We start from the raw sequence: 11703 nt of genomic DNA, 5'->3' as shown, positions 1-11703 counted from the left end.
GCTTTCCCCCTCTCTTTTTCTTCTCTCTCTGGTGAATACATGCATCTCTTGGCAATAAATTCAAAAAAAAAATTGCATGAGGATTTTTTTTCCTCCTAAGATGCTTACATAATATTAGGTCATTGGAAAAGTCATGGCATATTTTTTCTTTTTTTTTCCATGAAAAATGTGTTATGACTTTTCCAACAACCTGATAGTACTTCCAGGAACCATAGTGGGATCCAAGCATGTCTCTCTTGAGAAGGAGGCAGGGAACATAGAGCTGTCACATGTGCGTCGAGCTTCACAGGGCACAGGATGCTCTCTACCAAGCAGGAATCTTCTCTAGGGTGACAGACCTCACCCTAGAGAGGCCATGGGGCATGTCATTGGCTGCAAGTCTACCCAAGAAAACCACACACCAGAAGGATCTTACCATTTGCTTTCTTTATTTTTTCATTCTTCTCAGGTCAATGAGGCAGCAACATTAATAAAAAAGATGAGACACAATTGTTTTCTTGCATGGCAATTCAATAAGCCCCAGTTGATGTTCTTCAGATCATCCCAAGAGTTTGTCATTAAATTTGGCCTAATTTGGAAGGTCCAGCTTTAAATATAACTCCCATACTGATGCTGGGCCAATTAAGGAGTCTATTTCCATGAAAGGGGCAATACCTTGAGCAGAGACAGCATTACACATTAGCCTCCTTCTGGCTCTTTTCAAATAGCAGGCCCAAGAGGAGATCTTTGCACTTAATGTGGTATTTAGGAAGGCTGGAAGCTCGGGCTTCCCCACCAGGGAACCCTCGGGACTACCAGACCAGCAGGGAGTTGGGAGTCCTCTGTAGCTTGAACATGCATGCAACGAGCCCCTGTGATGCCTGTCTGCCCCCAAACCACTCTTGAATCATCTCTGCTCCTCTCCCCTTTATGAACACAATCCTTTGTTGAAATGGGAAGCTAAACTGATTCAAGAGACTTACTGAGGTTCATTCTGGTAATGTTTTTATTGTCAGCAGAATGTAGAATTTATTTGTAGCAGCTTGAAGTGCCCTGGGGCCACTTGAATTTGCTTAGGGTGCCTGTGAGCATCTCCAATGGTAATATTTGGGACAGCAGGGCTCAGGGAATGCTGCAATTTTAGCTGTGCAAATTGCAAATGCACGTGGAACTCTCACTCTGTCACGCAAACTGAAGAAGCACTGTTTCCCTTTTTGTGTAGCCAGGAGGCCTTAAATGGGTGACCTCCCCTCTCTCAGATTCCCAGGTTGACTTGCCGAATTCTCTCTCCCACCAGCCTTTCTCTGCCACTTTGTCCAAGTTATTTGGATAAATGGGAAGAAAAAAATATATATCCTAAGCTTCCAGTCCTGACTTTTTAGACCAGCCTGGCAATGCACATATTCTCCCAGGCACTTCTTGAATTACAGAGAAAACAACAGTGAGCGAGCCAGCTACTGAGCTACTACCAGGGTTGGTTTAATTTGCACGGGTCCGAGACATATCTCAAGTGTCTGGGTTCATCCACGCTGTCGTCTCTTCCGTCCCCGCAACTTCAGTCGCCTGGCTGGCAAGGTGACAGGTTGCTTCCCAAACTTCTCCATGATCTCTCTAATCCTGGCCAGGTTGGTTTTGCTGAGAGTGAAATCACACCTTGTGGCCCCCATGTCATACCCAACCATACAGTTCTTGGTGGATGCAGTGAAGCCTTCCGCCTTTGCTGTGACCACATACTCTCCAGGGTTGAGGAGGCGCCAGTAATCCCCATCACTGGCTGTGAAATGAAAACAGGGGTATGGGGAGGATTTAGAGCAGTGCTTTTCTAACGCAGAAACCACCAAACCCAAGACCAGCCTCCCAGTCAGAAAGAAACTCTGAGGCAGGCAACTGGAGCTCCCACAGATGCAAATTCTTAGTGCATTTTGGAAGCCAAGATGTTTTCTTCTCTGGAAGCTGTCTTAATGGTTTTAACAGGAAGAAGACTGGATATCGACTCCCCACAGTGTTATTACACATGAGCAGAGATGGAGAAACGATTGCTAACACTCCTCTCTGTGACAATATGAGCCATTCATTATGAATCTGAGCTTCCAAACAGTATGCCCTCGCCACACACTGCCATCTTGAAAAGCCATCAGTACAGGGTTTCCTGGCTCCCATTAGTATGGCTGCAAATACAGAATAATAATTTTTCGAAGGGGTGGAGTTCTTCCTTTCTGAAAAGAAAAAGAAAGGACTACCATTTGGATAAAGGCCAATGACCTGGGAAGAGGGCCTGGCATCTGCATCGCATGTGGCCCTTATCCTGAGGTGATGCAGGGGCATCTACACATGGATGCCAAGGAGAAAAAGGCACTGAGACTTGATGAGACCCAGTGCAGGTTGTGCAGGAGAACCCCCTGCCTCCCATTACAGCACCGGTCAATTACCCAGCAAGCACCAAAGGTGACTGGGGTCCATCTTGAACTCTAGGCCAGGTCCTTGTTGCATAAAGACAGATTCTGGACCAAGGTCACTCCTCCCAGAGAGCCTAGGGTTTAGTGAGAACACTTAGATACATGGCATATTGGAGGCTCTAGAAGAAAATGGAGATACTAGAGACCTTCACTGAGGGCACAGCTAAAAAGGGACACGGCTAGTGCTGCCTCACTGGGCCCTCCAAGTGACTCCATGCTATGGGCTCTATGGTTACTCCTTTTTCTACAAGTAATTTGATGTTCTGAGAGGTAAAATATTCTGCACAAGGTCACACAGCTAGTACTTGGTGGGTCTCTTTGAATCTGTCAGATTCAGGCCAGAGAGAGTATTTATAAGATTCAGGCTAGCTGGAACATTCATAAGAGAGACATTCAGTCTAAAGCTTTGGTACCAAGTAAGGAAGAGAAAAGGCTGGATTTGATCAAGTCCTAAGTAGGCCCTGGGCAAGGCTAATTTGTCTAAACAAGTCCTGAAGTTTTCTAAGGGAGGGAAGACTACTGGGGGTGTATAAATATGTATCTTCTCTGTATACATACATAACACTTCGAAGCCTTATGTTTAAATTCACATTATAATCCTGATTCATCTGAGGCACCCCATGCAATGCAATGATCTTACGAGAGCCCAAGATACTGTGAAAAAGGAAAGATGGAGGCAGTTGTTTGTTTCATGCACATATAGTCTGCTATAGTATGCAGGACTCCATATGAGAGGTCCTGGTACACACACACACACACACACACACACACACATACACACACACTCACAGAGGTGGCTCCCTAGTTTTCTCAGCTCTGTGCTCTATGTTTTCTCTTAGGGAAAATGCAAGGTTTCAGCTAAATAAAATGCCACTTCATAGCCGTATGTAGAAGCACATCCATCAGCAGGCAATCAGATGGTCAGAGCCTTACAGTGCAATTTACCTTCTGAGATATCTCTCTGGGCACACCTGAGTGAGCCACCTTCACATGTCGTTCCTGTCCTCTGACCTCTTCTTTCTGCCACACCATGTCCTTAAGAGTGCAAACCGCCTCTGTTTCCTGTCCTGGCCCCTGTGTTAAGAGCCTGGGTCTTTTGAGTCTTAACAGTGTGCTTCACATGATGCATCCTCAAATGAATACTGAACAGTGCTCATTCAACTGAATACTGGTTCAGTTAAATGGGATGAAGAAAAATGAGTGAGCAGGAAATCAAACATATTAACATGAGAATTTTGAAGATATTGAATCTCTACTGTGGGTGCTGGGGGGCGGGGATTAATTAAGGGCCAAGAGTCCACTTTTGCCAAAGGCCATTCTATCTGCTGGAGCCCTGCGGAGATGAGACCTTGCAATGGGAGTACCCGCCTTAATGGCACTTTAAGGTCGATTTGAAATACCCCAGAGAAAGGCAGGCCAGATTCTTACCAAGGGAGGTGCTTATTCAGCTGAGAATGAGTGAAAAAAATCCATAATTAATAAGTGTCAGCACTACTGATTTAAATTTATGTTTATAATAAGAAGTCTTTATAATACTCCTTAGCCCCCCAACAACTAGGAGGTACTCTCCCCAATATACCCTCCATGTTGTCATTGGTTTACTTATACATGTCATGGTGTCCACTCTTTACACCTGTCTTTAGAGCAGGATCACATGAGCAATGAAATCCAGAGCATCTGGGTACTCCAGCCTATGCAGCTCCCATTCCTGCCTGTCCCTTCTATATCCCACCTCCATGTGTTCCAGCCACTCTGAACACCTCATGGTGGTTCTCTAAACAGGACATACACATCTCATGCCTCTGAGCCTTTGCATCTGCTATTCCTGTGTCTGTTCACCCAACTTCTGGGATGGGTCAACTCATTTTCATCCTTTGAAAACTCAGGCCTTAAGACTATTCAAATGCCTAGAGTTTGTTTCTTAATAGGGGAATCTAATTTTAATAATTTAAAAGCAACTTGTTCCGTTCCTATGAATCTATCAGATAAGCTCTCAAAGAACACACAGATACAACTCATGTCTGATAGGAAATAGACAAGCAGTTGGAGATGGGAAGTCAATGTTCTCGTCAGCCTGAGGATTCACTTTATTCAGACAGGCTAAACGTTCCGAGAAAACCTAACCTCAGACCCGCTGAGGTTTCCCATGTCATCACACACCACTGCCAACAACCTACCACTCTGGAGCCACACATGGCCTATATTTTGTCCCTTAACTTCTGACTCTAAACCTTTGTAATTGCTGTTTCCTCCAACTTCAAAGTTGTTCCCAGCTCTTTCAAAAGACTACTTTGTGCTCATCTCCTTGGGAAGGGACCTTTGTTTTTTCCCCCACTCATTTCTCTTTTTTGGAGAGTTTTGTTTGTTTGTTTTTGTTTTTTTTTTGTTTTGGTTTTTGGTTTTTTTTGTTTTTGTTTTTTGGCCTTGGGCATGTGCACTTGCCAGAAAGACAGAGCGAGATAGAGAAACAGAAAGCAAGAAATCACCCCCCAGGGAGGACGGCCACACCACAATCCTTTCTCCTCCATTCTCCTCTCGGGATCTTGGGCATGCACGCACACACAGGCATATCCGGTGTGAGTTTAAGCCACTGGGTCCGAGGCTCAAACTCCAGTCAACTACATAGGAGTCCAGCGACATAGCCATTACAGCATCTGCTGGTCCTGTCCTCACACATTTCTAGTTATCACCTGGTTTCTTTCTTTCTTAGCACTGGCAATAGACTTTATGTACTTTAAGATTATTTTTAGTGCCAGAGGGTATGCATGCATGAGAGAGAGAGAAAGAGAGAGAGGAAGGGCAGAGGGAGGGAGAGAGAGAGAGAGTAAGAAAGCAGCCAACAATATTGTCTGGTCACACTGCAATCCCTCTTGTTCCAGTCCTCCTTCCCATCAGGATCCTGGGCATGCTTGCATATACCCAATGTTTTTTGTCAGGCTGCTGGGGCTGGGGTTCTAACTGCAGTCAGCCATGTGGGATCTAGCTCCCTCCACAAAGTACTTAACCACTGTGTTACTGAGCTGGCCTGAACTTTTAATTTTTATATTATTTGTAGGTATCCATCAATAGAATGTGAATTTAACTTAGAGGTCAGGGACCATACTCATTTTGTTCACTGTGGATTTCTAGTTGAGCACATAGTAGGTATTCAATAAGATGTCATTAAAAGAATGAATGACATGATCAGGAATGTGTTTAAGTTCACAGAGTCAGAATGGGAATGTTAGTGCTATAATCTGGAAGTTGCTACTTTTGAAATGGATCTATCTGATTCTCTCACCTATCTGGCAGGTCCCTTCTCCCCTGAGTTCTTGGCTGAGTTTTCCCCAGTTATCCCTGAGGCTCTCATTATCTCTACTCCAAGCCCCATACTCCAGGGAAAGCTTAGGATCATCCACTTTAAGAGCCACCAGGACACCATGCTGGGTGCCCACTGGGCCATCAGGTCTGTGGCAGGGTGAACATTCCATGCAGCCGCAGTGGGTGGTCAATACAGAGCAGGCATCACTTGGCATTTGTGGACAGAGGGGGAAACCCAGGTTCAAGAACATGCATTTGTTAGGCGAGGCTACTATCCACCACACAAAGGACAGCTATGTGGAATTCTCAGCCAGGCGTTTAGCCAACATATTTATATGTATCTAAAAAAATTATTACTAGCTTTCCTCCTTGTGGGGTTCCATTTAACACCTCTGTTTATTTTATGCAAAGTGCTTCCCAAAATAAAACTTGTCAGATCACATAAACCTCAAACACAAATAAAGGCAGATTCAGAGCTTTTGTTGAGTGCTGAAAGAAGCTAAAACAAATAAAATAAAGAGCCATGTAGAAAAAGCGTGGAATTCATCTGTCATGAGAATACACTGTAAAATTATTTATAGGAGAGAAATAAAAGAAGAGAGATGCATTTTCCATTTGTTCATCAAAACTGTCTCCTTGATTAGAGGGGCTTGAAATTCAGAGCCCATTAGGCAAAGTACTCCCATCTTGGCTTATGGGGCCCCAGGGTCTTTTCATCTCCCACTCAGTTTAAAATTCTCATGTTTTCTCACATTGCATCCAAGGCACTAAGGAGTCCAAGAAATGTCCCAGGCTCTTTTATGACTCACTCTTTAAGTGGTGCTCAGATGCAATGTTTAAAATACAAGTTCTACGCAAAACCAGATCAAATAGCCTCCCTTTCTTTCGTAACACCAGCACCTTGCACTGTCTCTGGCATATGATGGGCATGCAATCCACTTCTGTTGAATTAATGAAAGAGCAATAAAAGAACAAGTGAATAAATGGATGCCTGAGTGGCTACCACGTACAAAACTCCATGCTATACAGCGTGCAACCTCATGGCCATTCGGTGTAAGATCAAAAACAAATGGTAGGGATGTTCAGAAAATGTCACTGAGTGAAGAAATTGGTAACTAGATGGCAAGTATGCACGTTACGGCATTACACAGCGGTCTGTTATTGCAGCATTTCAGACACATTTCATCTACTCAAAATACTGGCCTTCGGGGCCAGGCAGCCTGGCATTGAAGACTTGCATCCGCCAGGTCTGAATTCCAGCATCACCTTGCCTGGCGTCTCTTTTTCTTTGCAAGTCAAATGGGGTAATTTGTTGACAGGACAGGATCTGTTAATGTATGTGAACAGTTTTCAGAAATCGGCCCATTACTCCATAAGGAGAATAGCATAGGAATAAAGGAAGAGCACTAGATTTGGAGCCTCACATGCTTGGCTCAAATCACAGCATTGCCACTCTCGGTGGGATCCTGGAAATACCATGTAACATCTATCATTCACTCATTCAACAAATATTTCCTGAGTACTCACTGCTTAGAAGTGGCCAGGAGATGTGCTATAATATATCAAGGAGCACATCAGTTAAAGATTCCTAACCTCGGGGCCTACGGGTGTCATGGTGGTTGGTTAAAGGCACTGGATTCCCACATGGCTGCCCAGACCTGGCAGCTTGCTTTCACTTTCTCTTTTGCTCATACTCTCTCTCCTGTCCCTCTCTGGCCAAATTAAAATAAATAAATGAATAAATAAATAAGTTAAAAAAAAATAATTATTTAAAAAAAAAAAGATTCCTAACCTCATAGCAGGGCAGAAGGAACAGGAACAAACAAGCACAATAAATATTAGCCTGCCACACAGTGTGTTAGAGGAAGGCATGTCATGGGGAAAGGATACAGTTGGGATAGGAAAGAGGGATCACTGGGACAGTAGGGCAAGTGTTCAGTGATAAACAAGGAGAGCAGAGGTGGCCATACTGAGACAGTGACATCTGAGCAAAGAGCAGAAGGAGACGAGGAACTTCTCAGGGGCCAGTTTGAGTGGAAAGAGGAGCTGTGATGATGACCTGGAGGTGTGGCTGTCAGTCCACAAGGAGCAGTGAGGAGCTGGATTAAGAGTCATGAGGAACAATTGGTTATGTCATTGAACTCCCATGTAGCCAACCATGGTTCGAGTCCCGGACCCTGTGGATTAAACTCATGCTGGGCGTGTGTGCATGCGTGCCCAAGATCCTGAGAGGAGAATGGAGGAGAAGGGATTGCGGCGTGGCCATCCCCCTGAGGGGTGGTTTCTCGCTTTCTCTCTCCCTGTATCTCTCTGTCTTTCTGGTGAGCGCATGCGCCCTATAGCAAAAAAACTCTTCCAAAAAAAAAAAAGAAAGAAAGAAAAGAAAAAAAAGCAGTCATGAGGAACAATGATCTGTTTGCCTGGGACTGGGACCAGGTTTTTTCAGTTTTATAATAAATGGGGGTCTCTCAGTGATGACAGTCCAGGGGCACAAGGAGAAACCTGGGCTTGCCAGAGCATCTTCGTTTTGATATAATTTTAAAATTAGCAAAGAATAAGTCCCTGTGGGTACCCCAGAGGTTCTGCAAGCCTCCACTGGAGCTGGGTGTCAGAGATCTGAATTTAAAGTTTACTCACCCCTAAATCTTTGGTAGTCAAATAACTTTGTGGAGCTTACTTTTCACCTGAATTAGAGGGGAAGAATGGCCTGCCTTCCTCAAAGGGTTAAAGGGAAAAAAGAATGAAGAGAAAATACATATGAAAGTTCTTTGAGAACAGACCACACCAGAAACAGTACTATGTTCCTGCTGTTGCTGAGTGATCCTTGGGCTGAGGGATGGTTTTTTGCTGCCCTGAGGTGGTGTGGCCACTTTATAAATGCATTTAAAAATCTCAGATTATTTTGGTATTTTAGAAAATGGAAACAGAGTTTGGTTTATAAACCCTGGGTCATAAAATCTCTTGATTTGGAATAAGATTTAAGCATTGCCTCTTAGAGATCCTCTTCTTCTGACTCTTGGATTATCTAAGATTTTAGAATTTTCTCTCCCTACTCATATGGAACTTGATAGTTAACTTGATAGTTAGCATTACCAGCCACTCATCCGTTACGGGAGGTGACAGCTGTGTCTCCCTTTCTCATTTCTTCATATGCCTCATTTCCTCATCTAATGTTAGCATCAAGAAAATAAGATTGCTGTGAGGAATAACTGAGTTAACACAAGCAGAGCTATCAACAGAGTGCCTTGCACACAGGAGACACCAAAAGTCTTGTTAGAGCTTATTGTTGTTATCCTGTTCTTTACGTTACGGACACTCGAGTCTTCCTAAAGCATCACATTGTGGTTTCCTGTAGCCTAATGAAAAAGCAGCATTATCTTTGAGCAGGCCCAGTCCTAACCCACCAAGTCAGCCACCATCTCTCTGCTGTCCCCTTTGAACTCTCCAGTCCAGCCCTACTATGCTCCTGCATGGGCTGCAAATGGTGCCTGGCACAGCTACCAGTCTAGAGCTTTCTGCCTTGGGAACAGCCTGCCTGTGCTCTCTCTCAGGCCCCTCAGCAGTCTCAGGCACAGGGAACATCTGCCTGGCTTGAGAGCTGAGCTGACAACCCTGGAGAGACAGTTGTTTCTTCATCTTCTCAGAAAGGTACACTGCAGCTGGAAGTTGGCTGGCTGCTCCATGGCTGTCAGGAAAAGGAACAGCAGCCAGAAAGCACAGACTGAAAACTACGCTTTCAAGGGTCTCTTGAAAAGTAGGAAGTCAGAAGGAGATGCTAATTCAGTTCTGAGTACGTTGTTTCTGGCTCTCAACTCATGACTGTAACCCAAGTAAAACACTTTCAAGGAAACTTATTTCTTACCATGACACAGTTCATACACAATCAGTTACCTGTCTGGATGTCATGGTTAACACCTTCTACAGAGATAATGGCGTTTGGGATTCCTTTGCCGTGTAAATCTCTCACCATGCCTTTGATGCCTCGATGAACCTGCTCGACAAATGATGAGACACGTGGTGAGGTCACCAACCAGCTCTGGACACGCCATACAATGATGTGGACAGTGACCCTTATGACAGCCCAGTGCCCACCAAGAACACTGCAGTACATGTCTAGCTCAAAAGCTTCTTTGCTTGGGAATAATAATGGGCTCACACTCATTGAACTGAGAGAGGATTGTGTGCCAGGGAAGTTCACTGGGGGCTGCACAGAACCTCCCAGAACCCTCACTGGGCAAACTTAGATGCTAGATGCCAGTACCAGCCTCTACCACCTATGTAGAGGTACAGCCACAGGCACCAGGAAACTGAATGCATTGAATGCACAGGAACCATTTGTCAGATGCATCTTCAGACTCATCTATGACAACCCATGGAAAAGGGGCAACCTCTGTGTACAGACTCAGGATCTTCCCAATGGGATGGAGTCCAAATAGTCATGCAACAATTACTAATACATGAATGAAGCCCTGAGGCTCAACATTCATCTATTTATTCCTCTGGCTTCCAGTTAACCTGTTCCTTCATGGGGCATGGATATCATTCTGTTAATTTTAACACTGAGATAAACTGGTCAATGCACTGATGGTAAGATGGGTGAGTCCTTGAGAATAAGAGGCAGGGGAGATATTTACAGTTCTAGTGAAGACAGCAGAGGCCCCTCACCAGCGGGACAGCAGAAGCTCAGTGGGCACTTATTAAAACTGCCCCCACCTATTAAAACAACCTCTCACTCTTGCCACCTGCAGTGGTGACTCTGAAGTTCTGGCGGAGAGAGGGGTGTGTGTGTTATAGACTGAACTGTGTCCCCTCATCCCAAATTTGTATATTGGAGTACAGACCTTCATACTTCAGGATGTGACTGTGGAGAAAGTGTTTTAAAAGAGGTGATTAAGGTAAAATAAAATCATTAGAGTAGGCTCTCATCCAATATGATTGATATCCCTATAAAAATAGGAGATTAGGACACATATAGGGATATCAGGGATGTTCTTGCACACAGATGAAAGGGCATATAAGGACACAATGAGAAGGAGGCCATCTGCAAGCCAAGGACAAAGGCTTCAGAGGGGACCAACCCTGCTGGCACCTCAAACTTGAACTTCCAGCCTCCAGAGATGTTGGCAAAATAAATGTTTCCTTTTTAAGTGTCCCTAATCCAGGCATGTGGTCATGGCAACCCAGGCAGACTTAGAAGGGGCCTGGGTAGGTTGGCTTAGATATATGTCACTCATTCGCCACAGAGCAGTGTCTGAGAGCCACTCATCCTCAGCTAGAGGGAGCAATCATCATTGGTTTGGAACGTACTTCTGAGGGTCTAACCAAGTGTAAACAGATGGTAGCTCTTAGTAACGCTGTGCTTGGCCAAGGACAACGGCCCAGCTCTGAAGCACTAATTTCTTACCTAGTTCCCTCATTACAGCCATGTGCTCATGTCATACCTGTTCCATGAACACGATCAGAGATTCCCGGTTATTCTCCCACTCCTCTGGTAGCTCACTCTCATGTGGATATTTATCACAGCCCACGTAGATGGACAGCTCGAAGCAGTTTGTGTGAAGGTAGCTGAAATCATTCAGACCTGATAGATCAACAGGACCACATTTTAATTGAACAACACTCAAAGTAGCATGGAGAGTGACAATATTCAAGAACATTCACGAGACTTCATTGGAACAGGGAGGTATCAAGTATCTAATACAGACAAAAATTTGCATTATAGCAAACATGATGGGTTAAAGAGAGTTGAGAGAAACTGAAAGTTTATGTTATGGATGGTCATGTACAAGGGAGCCTTGAAGAAGGATTGAAATAGGTGCTTTTTAGATATTTATTTTATTAGCGTCAGTTTAACACACCATTTGTGGAATGAAGGCATCATTAAGAGACACTATAACATAAATATGTGTAGTTATATATACTATACATATATAATAATAATAATTTACATATATATAAATAATACATA

At 44.2% G+C, this 11703-nt stretch overlaps 1 protein-coding gene across 1 annotated transcript in view; it reads right to left on the bottom strand.

Annotated features, from left to right (window-relative positions):
* Positions 1 to 421: 421 nt before the first annotated feature.
* CPXM2 (carboxypeptidase X, M14 family member 2) overlaps positions 422 to 11703 on the bottom strand; it is a 164821-nt gene continuing 153539 nt past the window's right edge. Inside the window, exons 13-15 of the mRNA XM_006143965.1 lie at positions 11177 to 11316; positions 9627 to 9726; positions 422 to 1753 (exon numbers count right to left, since the gene is read on the bottom strand). Of these exons, the coding sequence (XP_006144027.1) occupies positions 1500 to 1753; positions 9627 to 9726; positions 11177 to 11316 (494 nt within the window). The 3' untranslated portion in view covers positions 422 to 1499. The remainder of the gene's footprint in view (positions 1754 to 9626; positions 9727 to 11176; positions 11317 to 11703) is intronic.

Source organism: Tupaia chinensis, unplaced genomic scaffold (genome assembly GCF_000334495.1).
Source record: "Tupaia chinensis unplaced genomic scaffold, TupChi_1.0 Scaffold000113_1, whole genome shotgun sequence".
Classification (NCBI taxonomy): domain Eukaryota; kingdom Metazoa; phylum Chordata; class Mammalia; order Scandentia; family Tupaiidae; genus Tupaia; species Tupaia belangeri.
This window is presented reverse-complemented; position numbering and strand designations above follow the sequence as displayed.